General features: G+C 40.2%; 1 protein-coding gene across 1 annotated transcript in view; it reads left to right on the top strand.

The window, feature by feature from the left end:
• Nucleotides 1-21,301, top strand: part of RTF1 (RTF1 homolog, Paf1/RNA polymerase II complex component) — a 30,825-nt gene extending 9,524 nt beyond the window's left edge. Inside the window, exons 3-18 of the mRNA XM_056346805.1 lie at nucleotides 2,105-2,252; nucleotides 3,754-3,958; nucleotides 6,074-6,188; nucleotides 7,794-7,905; nucleotides 9,360-9,495; nucleotides 10,067-10,244; nucleotides 11,172-11,254; nucleotides 12,425-12,512; nucleotides 12,602-12,709; nucleotides 13,296-13,373; nucleotides 14,471-14,592; nucleotides 14,959-15,016; nucleotides 15,583-15,660; nucleotides 16,846-16,941; nucleotides 17,248-17,359; nucleotides 19,157-21,301. Of these exons, the coding sequence (XP_056202780.1) occupies nucleotides 2,105-2,252; nucleotides 3,754-3,958; nucleotides 6,074-6,188; nucleotides 7,794-7,905; nucleotides 9,360-9,495; nucleotides 10,067-10,244; nucleotides 11,172-11,254; nucleotides 12,425-12,512; nucleotides 12,602-12,709; nucleotides 13,296-13,373; nucleotides 14,471-14,592; nucleotides 14,959-15,016; nucleotides 15,583-15,660; nucleotides 16,846-16,941; nucleotides 17,248-17,359; nucleotides 19,157-19,263 (1,824 nt within the window). The 3' untranslated portion in view covers nucleotides 19,264-21,301. The remainder of the gene's footprint in view (nucleotides 1-2,104; nucleotides 2,253-3,753; nucleotides 3,959-6,073; nucleotides 6,189-7,793; nucleotides 7,906-9,359; nucleotides 9,496-10,066; nucleotides 10,245-11,171; nucleotides 11,255-12,424; nucleotides 12,513-12,601; nucleotides 12,710-13,295; nucleotides 13,374-14,470; nucleotides 14,593-14,958; nucleotides 15,017-15,582; nucleotides 15,661-16,845; nucleotides 16,942-17,247; nucleotides 17,360-19,156) is intronic.
• Nucleotides 21,302-21,555: the final 254 nt, after the last annotated feature.

Here is a 21,555-nt window from a genome sequence, read left to right as displayed (position 1 = left end):
GCCAGACAGCATGCTGACGCAAGGTGTAATTCAGTGTTAGAACACTGAAAGAAGTGGCAGAGCTCTGGGAAGGAGGCACCTCTGCATACCTGGTTCAGAGGGCTCTGCTCTTCCTTGCTAAATGCTCAGTTTCACTTTCTCACTGTTGTGTTTTCACTAGTATGCTGGCAGTGGGTGAGCTCTTGAACAAATAGCAAAAATGCACTTTTCTGTCATATTTGGGGGCTGATTCCTTAACGTTGAGGTCTGAGCAGATTCAGGCAGAGTACGTGCTTGTTCTTAACTGATTTACATGGGCATAATCAACCAGGAATATTGTTAGACAGCGGTATTGTAATACTGAACAAGTAAAACTTTAATGTGGAATCCAATAAAGACTTGAGTGCCAGCTCAGGCTGATATCAAGTGAGACGCGTTCTGTGCAGTTTTTCACCTGTCCTGTGGATGAAAACAGAGTGGGGTAACTGCATAGGGCATGCATTGCAGTTGGTACACCACTAGGTAGCTGCGTGTTTACCTCAGAAAAGAAAACTTCTGCCTGGCCTTTGACAGATGCTTTTGAATACACAAGCTTATGCTTAAAGGTGATGATGAAGCAGCTAGTAATATGAAAGGTGCAAGGCTGGGGGTGAGAATAATCAAAACGTAGGAAGTACTAAAGATATTAGTAGATCAGGTTGTAGCTTCGAACTACTTGGCTGAGTTCGATTTAAGAGTATTTGAACGCCAGGGTTCTCTGAAGATGGTGCGTAATCGGGCAGAAGTAGTAATCAAATTTGATGGAATGATTACTGCTTGCAGAGATGGACTTGATTCATCTCCCAGGAAGAGGTGAATGGGTGAGAAGCCTGATGTTTGTGTGCACCTGAGGTCAAATCTAAAGAATATTTATTTTTTCCAGTTAGTTTTGAGCACAAGATCTCAGTTGTGCAAAAGAGTATTTGCTCATTTGAATTGGGAATGTATTTTTTTAGTAGACTGCGTGCTTGAACAGATGGTGATATGCATGAAGGATGAGAGTAATATACAGGTGTGGAGAGGATAAACAGTATAAAAAATATATATATGTATTAAAAAAGTATTTAGAAAGAAACTGTCTTACCCCTGAAGGTCTTGCTCCTCGAGAATTTCTAGGGGAGGTAGTAAAGTGCAAAATACTGTAAAGCCTTAAAATAATACACAGGCAATCCTAACTGATTCTGTTCCCTTCTGGCTTTACCCAGGTAGTTAGGACAATGCAAAAATTCTAATAAGTCACATGTAAGGTAAATACTAGTTCTTCTTCTGGGACTTTTGGGATTTAAAGTTGCTAGCCATGTATGTGTGGTGGTATAAGTGCTGCACTTGGAAACCACAGTTTAAGTTAATTGAAGATATTATATTAAAAGAAAATGAAAATTAAGGCCTGATGTTTGTGGGGTTTTTTTATTATTTTTTCTTTCCTGATTTCTGTGATTCTGGTTTGATTCTGATTCCATCTTGGGTACGTAGATGCAGGCTGTGGCTGACATTACTGTCTATACACAAGTGAGCTCGTGGTTTGTTGCATAAAAATACAGATGCTGTGTACTCTTGGTAAAATTGAGATTTTGGAAAGACTCATATATAATTGGTGTGCCTTCATGAAATCTAAAACCTGCTCTCGAATAAACTAGTTCTGGAAACACGTCTGTTGCTTCTATTTAATAGTAGTAAACTGAAGCGAATCTGTACAAATGCAGTTGGACACTTGTTTAAAATTATTTTCCTAGAAACCTCTAGTACCTCTTTTCTCCTGACAGGTATTGCAGACTCTGAAGTCTTCATTGTTTTTTAAAAGAAGCACTCTACCAACTGTTGGCTTGCACTGTTAACTGTTTGGGTTTTTTAAGAAAAAAAACCACCCAAAACCAAACAACTACACAAGACCCCACCTCCAAAACACAAACTTTTGAGATGCTTTCATTTGATAAATTTCCTATTGGCTTTTTTTTTCCTTGTATGATTGATTTTTTTGCTGTCAGGTATTGGGCTGTTTCTGTTATTTTTACTCCAGTGTTTTGAGAGAGGAAGAAGAGAGTGATGTTTGTGTCTCACGATCCCTTTCTTGGTTCTTTCCTTGCAGTGGACTGTTGGAGGTTCTAAAAACAAAAAAAAGGGAAAAACGGGTAAGGCAGAGAAGAAAGGAGCCATGAAGAAACAGACGAACAGAGCTGCCTCTTCAGGCAGCTCAGATAAAGACAGCTCAGCTGAGAGCTCAGCACCTGAAGAGGGTAAGATAACACGTGTGCATCTACTTGCAGTGTATTTCCAACAGAAGTACCCCTTTCCACACAGTGAAGAGTGAGTGGTGTTAGATGGTGTTGTTAAAGACTGCCTTCAAGGAGTTTTGTTTGTGTTACCAATGGTCTGGATGACAGTTAAGCTTGCCATGGCTTGAAGTGCAGATAATTCGGTATAGCATTGCTGTAAGCACCCCATTACAACCAAAACACTAAATACTGTTTCATCTGAAGCATGTATGACATGTTTCATTACTTGACTTTCTCCTGGAAAATTTTTTTCTTCCTTCTAGCATGTCCCATCTGTAGCATGGGTAGCATTTCTTTTTATTCCCATTGATGTATTTTCCCTTCACAAACTTCTCTTGTGATGAAAAAGGGAGAGGTATATAGTGTTGAGCGTGATGCAAATAGGAACTTACCTTGCATGCGTTTGCACTCAGTTGGAATTTGTGAATATTTATACTGTCACAGAAGAAGAAAAATAGTTACTATAACTTCATCAGAATTTTTTTACATGAATCTTGAATCTGTTCTGATGCTGGGCAAACTTCCTGTGCTCTTTCATGTTTTCATCATGCTCAGGAAGATTGTCAGGTGGTTAGTTGTGATTTCAGTTGATACTAAAAAAACAAAGTTAAGGAAGACTATGAAGGTGACTACAGTTTTGAGTATGTTAAACACAGCGGGGACAGACCAAAGCATGAAGTGACTGATTATATCGTGCTGTATATATCAGTGCCTACAAATCAGCATGCCCCAGTGTAAGCTTGCAAAGCTGGAATATAACATACTGTTAGAAATAACGAGACCAGAATGAAAGTGAAAGAAAGGATCTTAATGGCTGCTTTGGGTGTGATGCAGTTGATTAGGTGAGATAATCACAGCACTTGGACTTGGATCAGGTTTAATGGTGGCATTACCCAGTATTACTGGGGTGTCAGCTGTTCCCTGAGCCCGTGTGCAACTGAGAGGGCTACAGTTACAGTAATAGAGCTAGCATCACAGACTTGCCAGTCCTCAGGGTAGTGTGTTCAACTTTTATCTTTTGATGTAGCAATTCATATGATGGATTTTGGTTCTTCAGGATGCTATAATGAGGTGGTGGTTAATGGTGGCATTTGAGGTGTGCACATGCACTTAACCAGGTTATGGATATATAAGCAACTTCTCAGGGACATAAGCATATAGGCGTAGAAATTTCACCTTAAGACCCCAATACCACTAACCAAAAGCTCTCCTAAAATTTGCTTGTTCTACTATTACCCAATCCGTGTTCACATGTAGTACTGCTCATTTTGTCGTTTCTTAGCATGCATATCTTAAGATGATAAAGTATTTCCTCCTGGGTTTAGCTCTCATGATATTTATGCTTTTAGTATAGTGGAAGAGGAGTGTAAAATTAATTCTTGGTATCCTTTGCTAACATGCTACAATAAAGTGGTTGGGCTTTGCCCCAGCTGAATCTTGCTGCCTTGTATTTTTGTTTTAGGAGAAGTCTCTGACTCTGAAAGCAACAGCTCCTCATCTAGCTCAGATTCAGATTCCTCATCTGAAGATGAGGAATTCCATGATGGCTATGGAGAAGATCTTATGGGAGATGAAGAAGACCGTGCTCGACTGGAACAAATGACAGAAAAGGAGAGAGAGCAGGAGCTGTTTAACCGGATAGAGAAGAGAGAAGTGCTAAAAAGAAGGTGAATTTTGTGTGTTGATACTTGGTGGCAAATCCATAGAGGGTGAATGGAGAATATGCTGACTCTGCTCTCACGTTTGAGGTCCAGGTGTTCAGCGCTATTAAGTGAATTAAGCATCATTGTGGATTTTTTGCATAAATTGTCCTTGTTGCTAGTTGAGAAGCACACAGCAGGAATTCTGCGCATTCTTGTGAAAGTCAGTTTCTGAAAGTTTCTCAGCTGTTGAATATACCTGGTTCTGTCAGCTACCATTGCAGCCATATTACTGCTTTGCATGCTAGATACCAGACAGCCAGAAGGACTGCTTTCTCATCTGTCTTTTTTTTCTGTATTAGCTGTCACACGTTGATACTGTGATAAAAGGCTAACAAAGTGTAAGGTGTATGTGAGCTTCTGGAATTTTTTGGAAAACTATTGTGAAGCACAGAGCAGTGTTAGGGTTGCCTCTGTATGGGTGTAAAGCTGGTTGGGGCTCTAATAGAAGAGAAGGGTATTGAAATAACGAGGAGTGGTGTTGGAAATCTCATTTTTGATAGATTATTTATGGATTTCTGCCTTAGGTGTTGTGGTTTTATTTGTTACTGTAATACTGTCCTGTCAGGCAGCTTCCTTGTAGTAGAGGTATTTTTCTTCCCAAGTGTCTAACAGAAAAGATTTGGCACATGGGGCAAGTTTTTTGCAGTTTCTTACCTCTTCAGTGACATCTCTCTCTCTTTTTCTCACTTGCTGAGAAATTTCTCTAGAGGACTAACACCTGAGTAAATCATGTCAATACAAGCTGCTACTCAGACTGTCCATTTGTCCAAGCCATAGTTAGAGCACTGCCTGTGTGTGGTTTTAATACTATTTTCAATGTCTTCTCTAGTCTGCTGCTCTACTCAAGGGGATCAGAAAGAGTGAAAGATGGGATTTAGATCGGGTAGAAGGATGCCACGTTTTTTAATTTCATTTGCTGTTCCATGGTAACTGGCTGTCTTTTAGAATGAATGCTGGAGAATACTTGATAGAAGCTAAACAATGTAAGCTTGAGTTACTGATTTAATCTTAAACGAGTTTGTCCTGTTCTATGTAAAGGGGTTGGCAGATAGACCTGAGGGGGGTTAGTTATTTAACTTTATGGTAAGTTGGATCTTTCCAAACGCTGTCTAGCTCTTCGTATGTCTGTTGTGCTGTGAGTTCATTGGGATTACAGCAGGCATTGCGTGTGATACCGTGCCTGTGCCTTGTGTGTTACACTTCATGGTAAGGGCATAAAGGGCAATGAGCTCATCTGGCATTTCAGTTTCTTACCTGCAAAATCCAGGTGTAAAGGACTGAAGAAGAATGGACTGTGTAGCATGCATGTGGGTAACATATTTTGAATTTCAGTTGTTGGAAGATAATCTTTTTCTTGTGTTTGTCCATGTGCACACTTCACTAAAGCAATGGCCAGTCCATGGTGCAGTGGAATCTGTCACAGGACAGTTCCAGCAAAATCAGTACTCTTCTGAAGACAGTGGCTGAAAATAAGATTTCAGGGTGACATATTTCATGAATGTAGAAATGGAAGTGACTAAATTGGACTGCAGAAACTGACAGAGTCTGATTTGGATTGTAACTGCTAAAGGAGAACTTGCTGTGACTCTTCTTGCGGTCATTCTTATACAGACTGGTGCCAGTAGAAAGGTGGAGTTTAAGCAGTGAAAAGGTAGCATGGTAATGGCTTTAAACAACCAAGTTTTTAGCTGTTGAGATTCAGATGATGTGAAATAGCCAATTGTTTTTAGAGTTGGAGGCAGCACACAATGGACACTGCACTGGCAAGGATGGAGTAAGGACAGATTTCTGGGGAGCAGCCATTACTATGCGGTCTCATCAGCCCTTTAAGTTAGCTGTCTGTCAGCCTGCACTTTTCTGTGCTCAGGTTTTCTTCACCTTATTTTTCTTGTGGAGGGAAGGGATTGGGAATGGAGGACAGAATAGCATTGAAAGGTTATCCATCTGGGGCAAGCAGTGGAAGTGTTTCTTACAGCCTGCTAACAACTTAAGCTGTTGCAGCATCTGGGCAGTACTTTGCTCACTCAAGGAGAGAATGTTCTTTCATACCTTCTTTTTGTTTTCAATATCTGCTACTAGATTTGAAATCAAGAAGAAACTAAAAACAGCAAAAAAGAAAGAAAAGAAAGAGAAAAAGAAAAAGCAAGAGGAAGAGCAGGAGAAGAAAAAACTCACACAGATCCAGGAATCCCAGGTAGGAAATGAAACTGTCCTTAGTAACAAACCCTTTTCCCTTGGCAATAGGAGATAGGATGCTGTTTCTCTCTGCCCCTGATGTTTTCCCTTAGTGTCAAACAGTGTGGTAAGCAGGTCAGAATTTAGTTTGTTTATATGCTCAAGCTATCTTTTAGCCTTTCCAGCTTATTTGAAGAAATTAACATCTTTGGCCTGCTGAGGGGTACACTGATAGCTCCTTTTAATGAAAAATGCAAAGTTGCAGCTATATGTAGAGTTGTTGTGATACTCCTCCCATATGAGAACAGGAAAGCAACCTTTTGCAGTTCCTGTAGCCAAACTTCTGTCATTCAGTCTGAAATGTTACATATGCCATCTTTCTTGCAAGCGAAAGTTTGAGAGAGCAGGCCAAGAACTGCTCGGGCTGTTGTCTTAATTATTTTGCATGCACATACAATGGAAAGAATGCTTAGTTTCTGCTAGTTGGAATGTCAAGGAAAAAGTCAACTGTAGGAGGAGCAGAACTAGTTCCATAGTTTTCCCACCTCAAGTAGAAAGAGGATAATAGCTGTTTTTGGGGTGAGGTATCTGTAACTGAACTGTAGTTTCAAATGGCTGAATTGGCTGTAGTTTCAAGTGGTTAAGATCCCATCCTTAACTACTTCTAGAGTCTGAGCAGATAGGCTCCCAGAGTGGAATGGGATTCATCTTGCCTAACTTCAGCCATCTAAGAACTAGTTGATTCCTTACGCTTGTTGTCACCTCTGTCTTTGTGCTGGAGGAGGGCATCTCCAGCTGGCAACTCACTCCATGTTACTTTCTAGTTGAAATAGGTGTTTAACACAAATCAAATTAGGTGAGATGAGTTTTCCCTTAGGCACATGTTAAGTGGATTGAATCTCATCTCCCTGCTCTTCTCAACTTATACAGTCCAAATACATGATATGTCATGTGTAGGTGCATATATATATATATATATATGCATATATATATATATGCATATATAAAAGGATCTTATGCAGAGTTCTTCACAGTGTCTTCCAGAAATTACTTTGACTTACTTCAGATGACTTTTTATGCTTATTGTAGAAGCTCTTTCCATGCTACCTGGTATTCCAGACAGGCCTGTTAGAAATAGAAAATTTTAAAAGATGTATGACATCTAAGGTTTGAATCCACGTTGCCAAGTTTGCACACAACTTTGTTTTTACTTTAAGTATTTTTTAACGTAACTTTTCTTTTTGCTACTGAATGAATGCAAGCGCCTTGATTTGGCCTTGCAGAAAGAGAAGCAAATGAGAAGAGTATTTATCCAGCTTTTCCTCATTACTTGTTCATTGCAGAATTCCTTCCATTTTATTTCTCTGAACTTGGTGGCAGAAATGTTGAAGTGTAAATATGTTCATTATTTTTGATACAAAGTAGAAAAAAGAAATATACTTCAGATTAATTTCCCTCTCCTGAGCCTCTGTAAAAATGAACTTGGAAAAAATTATTTTGAAATGGAGTTTGCTAGTAGTTTCTGTTTGAAAAGTTTTCAAAGTGTGCAAACAATCTTTGTTTTAATGCATTTCAGTGTATGGATTGCACTTGGTGTTGAGGGACTTTCTGTGCATGTTTTTAGGTCATGTCACATAACAAAGAGCGGCGATCAAAGCGGGATGAGAAGCTAGACAAGAAATCTCAGGCAATGGAGGAGCTAAAAGCAGAAAGAGAGAAAAGGAAGAACAGAACAGGTATGGAAGTCTGTTGCTATTGCTACAATTTTTGAGGCATTATTACAGGTTTCTGAAAGTGCTGCTTTTTGTTTCTAATAATTGCAACATTCTTACACCTTGGTGTGAATGAATTCTGTGTCCGAGTTTTCCTTGGTCTTTTGCCTGATTTGACTACCTAGGATATTGTTTGACTCCACTGATGCTGTCTGTATTCCTCCCCACCACCCCTCCCCAGAATGGTCTGAAAACAAAGCAGACTTTCATCACAGTCCATTAAATGGCACTTGGTAATGTTTGGATCATTATTTGAATTGGTCACTTAGATTCTGTTACTTAATCTCTGAACCTTCCAAACCATATTTATTGCACATGTGTGACCGTGTCTACATCTGTTTGTTTCTTTACTGGCACATCGTCTTGTCTGTCTTGCCACAGACTTTTAATGCAACTCTTTTTGTTATTCTACTGGCTTTTATTGTCGTCCTCTCCAAACATGAGATTTATTTTTTTTATCCCCTTGCAAAGTAACAATGACTTGTCTAACTTAATAGTTCCATCTTGTCGTATTGGTCTGGCTGAGTCCCGTAGCTTCCCTCAGTGCTGAGCTCGGACTGGTAGCTAGAAAGGTGGTGATAACACACCAGTGTTGTGGCTACTGCCGAGCAGTGCTCCCACAGCGTCAAGGCTGTCTCCAACATTTCCCCCACCTTAACCAGTAGGCTGGGGATGGGCAAGGTCTTGGGAGGAGACATAGTTTGGGTCAGCTGTCCTGGCTGACCGAAGGGATATTCCATACTGTGTGACGTCTGCTCAGATACAAAACTTGGAGAAAGGAGGAGGAAGGCTGGGGTGGGTGGCATTTGTTATTGGTGATATTTACCTTCTGGAGCAACGACTATGCATACTGAAGCCCTGCTTCCCGGGAGGTGGCCAGACATCACCTGCTGATGGGAAGTAGGGAATAACATCTTTTGTTTTCTTTCACTTCCACCTGCACGACCTTTGCTATTGCTTCATTGAACTGCCTTTATCTTGACCCACAAGTCGATTTTTTTTTTTTTTCCCCATCTTACTTTCTGCCCCCCTGCTCTGCTGAGGAGGGGAGTGATGGAGCGGCTTGGTGGGCACCTGGTGTGCAGCCAAGGTCAACCCACCACAGTCGTTTATCCAGTTGTTATGTCGTATCTTGTATTGCGATGCACAGTCAAGTTGGGAGACTGAACATAAGCACAACTGAGATGTTAGATGCTTTTAAATACTTTGATTTCTCTCTTTGAATATATACAGTGGGATGCTTAGCTTACTAGTGGATTTGAACATGTGGCACTTGTAGCTGTTGATTTTACACTGGATACCTGCCTCTTTTTAAAAAACAAAACAAAAAAAAAACCCCAGTAAGGTTTCAGGCCTAAAAGGAAGCTTTCATAAAAATTTCACAGCTTGCTTTTCCTTGTTCTCTCTCTTTCCCCCAGCTGAATTGCTTGCAAAAAAACAGCCATTAAAAACTAGCGAAGTGTACTCTGATGATGAAGAGGAGGAAGAGGATGATAAGTCTAGTGAGAAAAGTGATCGCTCATCCAGATCCTCATCCTCTGATGAAGAGGAAGAGTAAGTAGTAAACACTGGACTGTGATTACTTGCAAGTGTGTGTTCAAAACCAGAGATCTACTTTATGTAAATGTACTGTTTTAGAGAATTGTTTGGACACACTTGCATCGCTTGGATTTGAGTCCTTGGCTTCTATATCATGGTGCGTGGGACTGATTTACCTTGGATGGGTCTGCAACTTCAGTTCTCTGCTGTTACCTTTACTCCCATTTACGCTGCTGTTTACAGGTCTGTTTAGTCCTACAGTTTAGCAGCTGCAGAACCCTGGCGTATTAGCAGGGCAGAGGTGCATGGTGGCTTATCTTAGAGCAGTGGCTTATAAACTGCCTTGGTGTGTGAGTCTGCTTTGCAGTGGCAGGGGTAGTAACAAGTCTGGGACTTCACATTAAGCCTTTCTTATGAATGCTAAGTTCACATATCAACAGGTAACTAGTGTATGATGAATCGTTACTTTTACTGGTAATTTAACTAGTTGGCACGCATGCTGCACCTTGCTCAGGACCCCTTTTTTGGTGATTGTCTCTACTTTTTTTTTTTTATTTCTTTATTCCTTTTCACCTTTCCCAATCAGGAAAGAAGAAATTCCTCCCAAGTCCCAACCAGTGTCCTTGCCTGAAGAGCTGAACCGAGTACGGTTATCGCGACACAAGCTGGAACGTTGGTGTCATATGCCCTTCTTCGCCAAGACAGTCACTGGCTGCTTTGTCCGCATTGGCATTGGAAATCACAATAGCAAACCTGTTTATCGGGTGAGTTTAGCTCCAGCGGATTTAGTTCTTTTTATAGTGCTGTAATATAATATTTGCAGCTTAGCAGTTCCCAGGTACCTGTGAGTGATTAATATAAAAAGATTGCTTATAAGCAGAAAACGTAATTGTTGCCAAAGAAGTGGAGGGGACTGGTTTAAAAATAAATGAATCTATGGGACCAGCTAGGTGAAGAAATACATTTAGCGAGAGAAAGGGAGCACTGACAAAGCCTGTTCTTCCAGCTTTGGTTCATGCTGTCTTGTCTCATCATTTGTATTGACCAAGTAAGGATGAGTAACATTCACTCCTTATTTCTGGGAATGTTCCCAAGTTATTGCATGGTCTCGGTTTTTGGTGTGTTGGTTTTCTTTGGAGTGTTTTGGGTTTTTTTTCCCCGAAGTGTTTCTAGTACATTAGCGTGCCTCAGAAGAGAAAGCGATTGAGAGCATAGTTTTGTTTTTCTGTTTCATTGCTGTAACTGCACGATCATAGGATGCAATAATATTCTCTAAAATTGCATTAAAAAGGTCCCTGGGAGGGGCTGCGTTTAGTGTGTGAGCAGCACTAGTGTATTTCATTTGGGACATACATTAACCCAAACCAGTGTTAGTTGAAAAAGAAATAGGAAAAGTAGAAAAGTGTCCACCACTTGGTCAGGAAGGCAGAACTGGGAAGATGGAAAAACTGTATCAAGCATTGAGGTGGTATAATTTGGCAGCTCATAGGTGGTGCATGATGCAACTGATTCAGTACCTGATAATGTACGCTGAAGAGTCTTGCTTTCCCTGATCTAATTAGACTTGTCAGTTAGTTAAGGCTTTTGATCTCTATGAAAAGGTTTGAATATGCTAGATTAGATTCCAGGAAAACACAAAAAAATCCAGCCCCTTGCATCCTTCCTCTTTTGTATTTTACACTGTGATACAGGTTGCTGAAATAACTGGTGTGGTAGAGACTGCAAAGGTTTACCAGCTTGGTGGTACCCGGACAAACAAAGGACTGCAGCTGCGGTAAGATACCAAAGTCATCCTCATCGATTCATGAATCGGTGTCCTTTTCATAGCAAATAAAACGTTCTGTGTGTGGTTTGGAGATGAGAGCTAGGAAGCAGATTGGGTCTCACCCTGCCATTTAGTGGTGGAATGTTGGGATTGGATTTGTTTGTTTGGGTGTGTCTGTCCCCCCCCTTCAGCGTAATGGAAGTTACAAAAAAACCTCCGGCAGAGGCCTATGATGTGCTGATATCTGAGCCATTCATTTGTGTTAGTGTATGCCTCTTGAGCTCTTTTTTATCTTTTCTCCACTGTTGTTGTCATCAGGTGTTAGAGATGCGCATCATTTAAAGGCATACATGGTTGGGTCTGGCATGTGTGTTACAGCATGGTACTTTGGAGGGAAGAAGCTGAATATGTAGCGTTGGATTTCTCTGTTGTTCTTATGGCCTTTATAAGGATCATGAGGTGAACGTTAAGAGTTATGATACAAAACATCCTGGTGAGATATTTGATGTGAAGATGATGTGAGCTATTTGGGAGAAACAGGAAGGTGTGTGGAGAACGCATGTGGATGCAGGTGTGGAGTAAAAACAAAAAGTCTTACCTAAATCCATTGGGACATTCAGTAACTTCTTAGGCTGCCTCAGGAGGGAGCTCCATGCTTGGAGTGAAACTTACACCATAGCAACTAATCTTACTATTGGCTAGTAGTAGTATAGTAGTTAGCTGGTAGTGCCAAAGGTAGTGTTTTGCAGAAAACGTTTAGGGATTTCTGGCTTTTGACTGATCAATGAATAGAAAACTAGCTAGGGATTGCCTCCGGCATGCTATAATTCAGTACTGGTTGAAACATGAAATCATAAGCTTTGTGTTTCTGAAGATCATGCCATCTGTCACTGAATAGGGTAGGTAAGGTTTAGGTTTGAGAGGTCTGTTTCTGTTTCCTCCTGAGCAACCGTTTCCTGCAGACTCACAGTCTAGTATTCCTTTGCATTATTACTAATAGCTGATGTAGGGTCGTGAACTGTGGCTGACCTGACTGAAGTTAGGAGTAGGTAGCATGTGAGCCATGAGATTTACCTTAAGGAGCCCAGAACCAGCCACTTGAATCAGTTTACGTCTACAGATCCAAGATAACAGCTCTGCACCATCAGAGAGGGATGCTGATACACTTTGTTGTTGCAGGCATGGCAGTGATTCACGGGTGTTCCGTTTGGAGTTTGTCTCAAATCAGGAATTTACTGAAAGTGAGTTCATGAAGTGGAAGGAAGCGGTAAGTTTTGTCAGACTTTTAGTTTCTTAGCAGCCTTTTGCCAAGGATACTTTTAAGTAGGAAGTAACCTCTTTGTCTCTTGTGTTTAGATGTTCTCTGCTGGGATGCAGCTGCCCACACTAGATGAGATAAACAAGAAGGAAGTCTCCATCAAAGAAGCCCTCAACTACAAATTTAATGACCAGGACATTGAGGAGGTAAACAGTGTGTTGTAGTGAGGCTGTGGCAATACTTTAAGGTGACAGGTACTCATGGAGTAGAGCACTAGCTGTTGCAGAGCAAGATGATCATGGTATTTGCTTCCTAAGCAAATAAGAAGCTCATAATGAAGTTGCCTAACTGGATAGAATAGCTTGGTGATCCAGCTGTTTGGGGCTCACTCCTGCGTTACTTCATCCTTTGTGCCCTGTTACCTGCTCTTGAACTTGTGTTGCAGAACCCTGAACTCCTAACTAGAGTCGGGCAACTTAGTTCTCAAGTTCTGAAAAGCTGACAGCATCATGATAGATGCATTTCTTAGTTTCTGCAGTTTAATACTTGCTTAATACTGACCAAATGTGATTAGCATCAGATTTTTTGTAGGTTTTAAGTGAGGGGAATGGAGCTGTAACTCATTACCAAGTCACAAATTTAAAAATGCAGCAGAGAGAAAAAGCATGAGTAAAATTCTGTGGCACTAAGTACGTTTCTTAGGTGATACCAGTCTGTTGCTTTTAGTGACCCAAGTATTGAAACAGATACCTCATGTTTGCGTATTCTTGCTGTTTCTTCTGCATCTTACAGATTGTGAAAGAGAAGGAAAGGTTCAGAAAAGCACCTCCAAATTATGCTATGAAGAAAACTCAGCTGTTAAAGGAGAAGGTGAGAGATGAGATGATGCCTGCAAGCTTAATGCAGTCTTTGATTTTGAAGAACTGGAGCTCATCTGGATTTTGGCCGTAGTCAGCAGTAAGCTCGACTTTATACAGCTAAAAAGGTGGATCTCAAGGTTTATCGCTGGGTTCAGAACGCTTAGAACCCAGTTAAAGCTATTGCATTCTTTTTCTAAGGCAATTGCCAACAATTATAGCTGTCCCTTAAACAAGGCCTGAAGCTGTTCTGCTTTAGGAACTGATTTTCTTTTTTCTTTTTCTCCTCTTCTTCCAAAGTACTGCATAACAACATTTGAAAGTTGATTTCCTATAGTTCTTAAAATAGTAAAAATAAGTTGTGTTAAATTGTCTTTTACTCAGGCTTGACAGAATTGTCACTCTGTGACCAGTAATTGATATTGAAAAGAATACGCTGCCAAAAGATTTACTTGCCATTGAACTGTTTTACGTGTAGGCCTCTTGGAAGGAACAGGCCTAACAGTGGTGAGAAGCCAAAGTCACGAAACAGAGTCTTAAGTATCTCTGAAGATAAAGATAGACAGAACACATGTTGTTTGTTTTTAATTGTGCAGTCCTCTTGCAAGACATTCTTGCTTCAGTACTGTGCGCGATGAAGACGCGCCGTTGGTTTTCCCTTGCAGAAGGGTGCAATTGCTCTTTAGTGCCACCAGGTGGCACAACAAGCGTCTGGTGGCTGGTAGGGGACTCCCAACTCCCTGGAGTAAGCGGCAGCTGACAGTTGCAGAAATAATCGTTCTTTTCCTGAGCTGGTAAATAGAGATGTTACATTTTAATCAAGCCTGTAACTTAAAATCATCTGACTGACTTTTCCTCTTCATGCTGGGAGTACTGTTCCTACCTCTTCCTTAGTTTAAGGGGTTTCAAAGGTTTTCAGAGTTCTTTGGTGTAAGAAGTCCCATTTTGCCTTAAGCTGTAAGGAGAGTTTAGCTCTTTGTATTCTTACAATGTGGGGCAGAACATTTGCAACTGGAATAGTGTTAGCTGGCTGATTCATGGGTCTGTCCATTGTTTCTCTGACTAGCTCTGTGGTAGAGTAGTGCCTAATGAGTTATTGTTTGGTTGAAGGCTATGGCTGAGGACTTGGGGGACCAAGATAAGGCCAAACAGATTCAAGATCAGCTTAATGAACTTGAAGAGAGAGCAGAGGCCCTGGATCGTCAACGAACAAAAAATATTTCTGCAATCAGGTAAGAAACAGATATTGGGAATGTTCTTTCTTAAATAGTATCAATCAAAATATACAGAGAAGAGAAACTAATGCAGTAATGAATCAACTGCAAGATTTTGTCTTTTCTTTCCGGTACGATATATTAATGAAATTTGTATTGTGATGGCTCTAGTAGTGTTTGCCTATCTTCACTTCCTTGTATCTGTCGTTCAGTTAAAACCGTCAAAAATGTAAATTCTCTTCCACGTACCCCAGGTAGCAGTTGTGTTGCGATAAAAATAATTTATGATCAGGATGAAGCTGTCAGGTGTTTTATTGTGCAGGGATTGATAAATGACAGTCACGTTATTTTTCTTTACCCTACCCTCCTTTTTTCTTTCTGCAGTTACATCAACCAGAGAAATAGAGAGTGGAATATCGTTGAGTCTGAGAAGGCTCTTGTGGTAAATAGTGCTGAATTAATACTTCTGTGCAAGTAGAGATGAAATGATGCAAAGGGGGATAATTGCATAGTGAAGTTATTAATTTTTTTTAATGATCTGTGATATTTTTCATATAGACAAATGACATGACTTGAAAGCAGATCACTTTATCCTTTTGATAACTCTGTTACTGACTGTAGTAGTCATGTAGTGCATTTTGTATGGGAAAGAAATTGGAAAGGAGACTTCAGAGAATAAAATAAAATATTAAAGGAAATATTCAATTTTCTGCATTGACGTTTCTGTTAAGGAAAAGTTAAGCTTGTTAACAAATGGTTAAGCCTTAACTGTCCCAAGAGTTGCACACCTATTTTCTGTGTTTTGCCCTGTGAACCATAGGGCTGTGGTTGTGTCACAGTCTTTCTAATCTGTAATCTGTTGCTAGCTTTCCTCTGATCTTGATATCATATACAGCTGATGAGTGCCAGCTATATATATAGTGCCCAGGCATGGGTGGGGTGCTGTGGGAGGATTTACAAGGGGGCAGGTAGTGAACTCTGCAAAACCATGTGCTTTTTCTTCTTCAGGCTGAAAGTCACAGCATGAAAAACCAACAAATGGACCCCTTTACTAGGCGGCAGTGCAAGCCCACAATAGTGTCTAATGTGAGTGTAATACTTAAGTTCAATTGAGGCAATTTGCAGAGAAACATAAACCAGTGCAATGCAGCAAGTAGGAAGGAGAATGTTGTTTGTATTCATTCCCATCTGTGCCATATGCTATTAACGCTCCAGATGCTAGAGTGAGATAATAATTGACTGACATCCTGGTCTGACTATCCCAAAAGAAGGAAAAAGTGGAAAAAAAAAAATATACACACATTTTTTTAATGCAAAGTGTGAAGGACATAAGTGATGTGGGTATGTACATGGTGAAGCAACTGTGGTTTAGACTTCAGTAGTGAGTTTTTCTATGTAGAATTACTCAGATTTAGTTAGCGCTGGGAAGACAGTTTGCTTTAAGTGTGAATTTTGCTTCTAATTAGTTGAAACTTTCCTGAAAGATCTGTGAAGTAGAGAGGAGCCCAAACTTTTGGGGCCTGTGACGGATAAAGTAGTTCAAACTTTAAACAAAAGTTTAAAGAAGTCACAAACTTCCCTGCGATACTATGCAAAACTGCAGTCTCTAGCTATATAAATGATGGATAGCAATGTGATCAGCTCCAGCATCTAAGTCATCTGGCTTTGTTGAGGCCTGTTGTGGAACAGGATAACATTCTGGTATCAGTACTTAAAAAAAAAAAAGACTGGTCAGGTTGGCTCTCATCAGTCTCCACAAACAGGCAAGGGAATAGAAAAGGACTTTTATTGCAGGGTTTGAATTAAATAATTATTTAAGAAATAATTATTTTATTAGGAAAAAACCATAACTGAGTAGCCTTATTATAATAGATAACTATTATGTAAAGAAAACGGTTTTCTAAAGATTTCTTCTCTCTAGTAGTGTTTCAGCCAGAACTGTAAGCTGAAAGCAAATACATTCAATGGTAGTGTGGACTAGTCATGGGAGCAAGCAATATCAACAGCAAATGTGTTTCTCATTTTCTTAAAGAAAGACTTTCTGAAGGCTAACTTTGAGTTTGTTACCTGTGTAATGCATCTGACAGTATCAGGATGATTTCAGTTGTCTCTGAAATCCTGAAGGCTGGGCTAACTGATCTACAGCCTCCTATGGTTTTAGATTCATGGATATGAGTGCCGTTTTAACAAAATAACAGTATAGTTTTTGCCGATTTAAGTACAGTGACTTTTTCTTCCTTTCCTTCCCCCCCTGCCTCATTCCCTTTGCAGTCTAGAGATCCTGCTGTCCAAGCTGCCATTCTTGCCCAGCTAAATGCAAAATACGGGTCTGGTGTATTACCAGATGCTCCAAAGGACATGAGTAAGGCAAGTTTCCATTTCTGTCTCTGTTACGTTCCTCCTACTGTCACCATTTTGCTCTAGAAGCTTATGACTAATAGTAGATGTGCATGCTTCAGTTCTAGAAATAGGTATCCTGTAGAGCATTATCATAGAAAAGAAACAGCTTTTTCTTTCTTGGGGAAAGAAAATAAAGTTTCTCTAGCAGTATGAAAGTAAACTAAGTATGTTTGGGACAGAAGTGGGGGAAAAAGCTGCTGCTTTTTTTTTTTTTTAATCTCTGTTTGTTTGGACAGTTAACGGTTGAAGACTTACCTGTAGTTTTTATTTCAGGGTCAAGGGAAGGATAAAGATGTGAACTCTAAATCAGCCAGTGACCTCTCAGAAGATCTTTTCAAAGTGCATGACTTTGATGTAAAGATTGATCTTCAGGTTCCCAGTTCAGGTGGGTGTTCTAGCTGAGTTTGGGGATGCGATAGTCCAGCTCATTATGGTAGAGCTCACTTCTTCCAGAATAATTCTTTCAAAATCATTGGTGGGCTTTGGAAAATGGAAGAAAGGACTCTGTGTTTGTCATCTTGGCAAGTATCTTGAACTGAGGAGGTGGGGATGTGTGCCAATGACATCCATTGAGAAAACGGGAACAACTGTATTGTGTTAGACTGAAGGCCTGTATGTCGCCATATCCTTTCTCCAGATGCCTAGGGAGAAAAGGACGTAATGAGCATTTTCTGACCTACTCTTCCAATCTACAGTATCGATGACTTGCATAATCTTTGGGGAACAGATGGGAGCATTGCATTTAATAAGCCTTGATATCTGCCTGCCTTGATATTTACTTCTTTAATTTGTCTAATCACTTTTGAGAACAGATACACTTTAGGTGCCTGTGATGTCCTGTTCCATAATCTGTATACATGCTATGTGGATAAAGTATTTTTATTTGATTTTGAACCTGCTGCTTTACAAAGTTGTTGTTCCCGAACTGGTATTGCAGATTGTATTTTAGCAAAATTTTAGGGGAACCAAAACACTGGTCAGGAAGTGAAGGTATAGACACAAACTTGCTGACCTTCCTCTTTGTGATCTTGACTTTTTGAGAGCCCGAGATGTGTGGCAAGAACAGTTTAGTGTCATAGTCATTTAGGTTGGAAGACCCTTGAGTCCAACCATTAACTTAACGCTGCCAAGTCCACCACTAAACCGTGTCCCTAAGTGCCTTTTAAGTGCCTCCAGGGCTGGTGAATCAACCACTTCTCTGGGCAGCCTGTTCCAATGCTTGGCAGACCTTTTGGTGAAGAAATTTTTCCTACTATCAGATCTAAACCTCCCCTGGCACAACTTGAGGCAGTTTTCTCTCGTCCTATCAAGCTGTTTTGCAGTGGAGGGGAAAGCGTGGGAATATACCAATGCAATTTGACTCACGAGCCTTCTTATTTTTTGCATCACTGGAAGAATATGAGCTGAAGTTCTTGGAGGTCAACAGCTTAGGAAGTGCCATCAGAACACACAAAGACTTAAAAGTTTGTCAAGAAGGGAAAGTAGGAGAGGTTGCCTTTCCAAACTAGGTCGAGGTGGGGACTCTGGATGTAAGAATACGGAATGAGTTAGGATGCCAAGAATAGGAGACTTGCAGAGACAGATGGTTATGTACTTTAGAGAGTCAGCAAGCGGGTGGGGGTTAGGCACTGAAGGACGCTGAAAACCAGGAAGGGTACTGAAAAAGAGAAGGATGAGACACACACAATATAGGCAGAAGTATGACTGGTTTGGGTTTTTTCCCTTAGATACCATTTTGGCATCTTCCTTTGTGCAGTCCCCTTTCTTAGCAACGATCCTGGGGAATGACTAAAATGTTGTTGTAGATGCGGATAGGAAGTTGACTTCTGTCCACTTATTATCTGTCCCCTTGTGCTTGTTATTCTCATGGGACAATGTTTTATCGAAGATCCTGGAACTGAGCCTGAAGGCTCTGTTTGTATTGTGATTTCAGTGTGCTATAGAGTAGTTTTCTTAAGAAGAAATGAAAGTTTGCTTATCAGCAGGAGGCTGAATTGACAAACAATCAAAAGTGCACATGCTTTGTCTATGAAGATAAGCTGTATTATTAACTGATGGTCTAACCTGATTTATACTAGAGAAGCCAAACGCAATTTTGTGGTGAAGATGTCCACAAAAACAGCAAGTGGAAATCTGTAGTTTTCGTGTATTTACGTCCTCACTCTTTTCTTATCCCCAACAGAATCTAAGGCACTGGCCATCACCTCCAAGGCTCCACCAGCAAAGGACGGTGCCCCTCGGCGGTCGTTGAACTTGGAAGACTACAAAAAGAGGCGGGGGCTTATTTGAGCACGCCCACTCTGCTGCTTCTGATCCTGCATGCTCCATGACGATGTCCTACCTTTTTCTTCCTCCCTTTTCAGTTCTCCCTTCTGGGTTGGAGCAGCAATGGAGCTGGGAAGAGACTCTTTAAAACTGCCAGTCATCTGTAACATAAACCATTCAACTATTTACTGTATAGACCTCCCTTCTTGCCCTTTCCTCCTGCCCCCCTCACAAATGTGGATCTGTGCTATTTGGGGTTTTCCCATTTCTTTTAGTTTGAGTTTTGTTTTTATTTTGTTGATGCAGCTCGTTGGTCCACTCTGTGTTCAGTATTAGCCTGAGGTCTGGATTTCCATAGGAGTCTCTTGGTGGTTGCAGAATCAGCACTTGGTGATCTCCCCTTACATACCACCACAGGCACGGTGAATAAACATTGGCGCAAGACCTTTGTGGCTGGAAGGTCGTCTGCACTTTCTTCCTCTTCTTCTTCCTCCTCCTTCATCCTAGCTTTGGAGAAGGGAATCTTCAAAAACTGGCTTAGGTTCAAAGTGTAAATTTTTTTGGGAGGGTTGTGTGACTTTTTTTCAGGTGTTTTTTATCATTTTTAAGCTGCAGTACTATTTGTATCCGTCTGTCACAGTTCTTTACGGCTGTTTTGAATTTCTACCAGCTGTACTTGAGCATCTGAAATTGCAAGAAACAAACTCATTAAATGTGATTCTTCTTACTAAAACGGCTTGGCTGATATAGCTGTTTAACTTCACGTTCCCTTTTTTACTTAAGCTTAACTGATGAAAGAGAGGTACACAGCTCTTGATGTGGGACTTGTCATCTGTAGCACATCTGGAGTCTCCAGCTATAACTGTATGGAGTAGATTTTTCTGGGATGGCGGTGGGGTGCTCGTTGGCTGGGCTTTAATTCCTTCTCCAAGCCTCCAGTGTTACGTATTTGTTCAGTCATCGTGTCTTCACTGGGCTCCAGCTCACTTTGTTTTTTGCTTTGTGAACAATTTAAACGGGGCTTCTATAAACAAAAAAAAAAAAATTAAAAAAAAAAAATCACTTTGTGTGGAAGGGGAAGGATATAGTAAGGACATAGTAGAAAGGTCAGTGGGCAATGTATGAGAGGTAGCTGATGCACATTTTTCATATATAAACTAGTGCAAGTGGAGTGCAACACTAGCACAAGAATTGTATGGCTTTATGGAATATTTGACTGGACACAAGGTGACAGCTAAATTATCACTCAGGTGTAAAAAAAAATAATAAAAAAAAATCAAAGTGTAAATATAAGTGACATTTAACAAAGAACTTTTCCAAACAAGATACAACTGAACATGTGGAGCTAAGAACTAAATTAAAAGAGAATTAGAAGTCTAAAAGATTAGAGGCCCTCGTTCAGGTAAGCGTGCAAGCACGTGTTTGTTCCTACTCAGGCCAGTACGTACATAATAACTTAAGCACTGAACTGGATAGGAATGTTTCTGGGGGACCCTGAAGAGGGAAAATGCTGATGCTCTTCTTGTGTCGGAGCATTACTGTTTTTCTGAAATCATACACTGGTTACATTTAAACCTGTGTTTGATAATTTCTTGTTGGATTCTTAATGAAACTTTAATCTAGTTCTTATTTAACTTTCTCTTCCTTTTTTTAACAGTAGCTTTAAAGAAACATCATGTAATTGTGTGCAGATTGATCCTATGAACTGTGTATAAAAAAAACAATCAACCTATGAAGCGGCTTGTATTACCGTGTAAACAAATAATTAGAAATCCTTCAATACTTATTTACTGAATATTCCATAGTTCTGGGACACGTGGATTATTCTGTAAATATGTAATCATAGACTGCTTTATTTGATGGCCTATTTTAGCAGCTTCTCTGGAGCTGTAGTAGGCTCTCGCATATACGTACTTTTTTAAGAGTGGATTTATAGAATCTACCATGATAACTTCATAGGAGACGTCATGATTCACTGTGTAGATATGCATTTGATATGATTTTGGTTTTTTCAACAGCTTCAATGATGCTACAGATTTGTAATAAAAAAATTCAAAACTTATTTTGCAATAGCCAGTTTTCAAAATAATCGCTCTCCAATGCTTTGCAGAAATACTTGCCAAATCAAGCAATTCAGGAACTGATTTTTCCACAGAAATGCCTCAGAGCTCTGAGACACAATGACAAGCGGTCTCGAAACGTAAAGGTAATTCAGATCCAGTGTTTTTAATAAGCTTGCCCTCGATGTGTTGGTTTTAGGTAACACAAGGATAACCTATACTACAGCCAAAATGTTGATGAGACCCTTACAGTGTT

Source organism: Falco biarmicus, chromosome 7 (assembly GCF_023638135.1).
Source record: "Falco biarmicus isolate bFalBia1 chromosome 7, bFalBia1.pri, whole genome shotgun sequence".
Lineage (NCBI taxonomy): Eukaryota > Metazoa > Chordata > Aves > Falconiformes > Falconidae > Falco > Falco biarmicus.
This window is presented reverse-complemented; position numbering and strand designations above follow the sequence as displayed.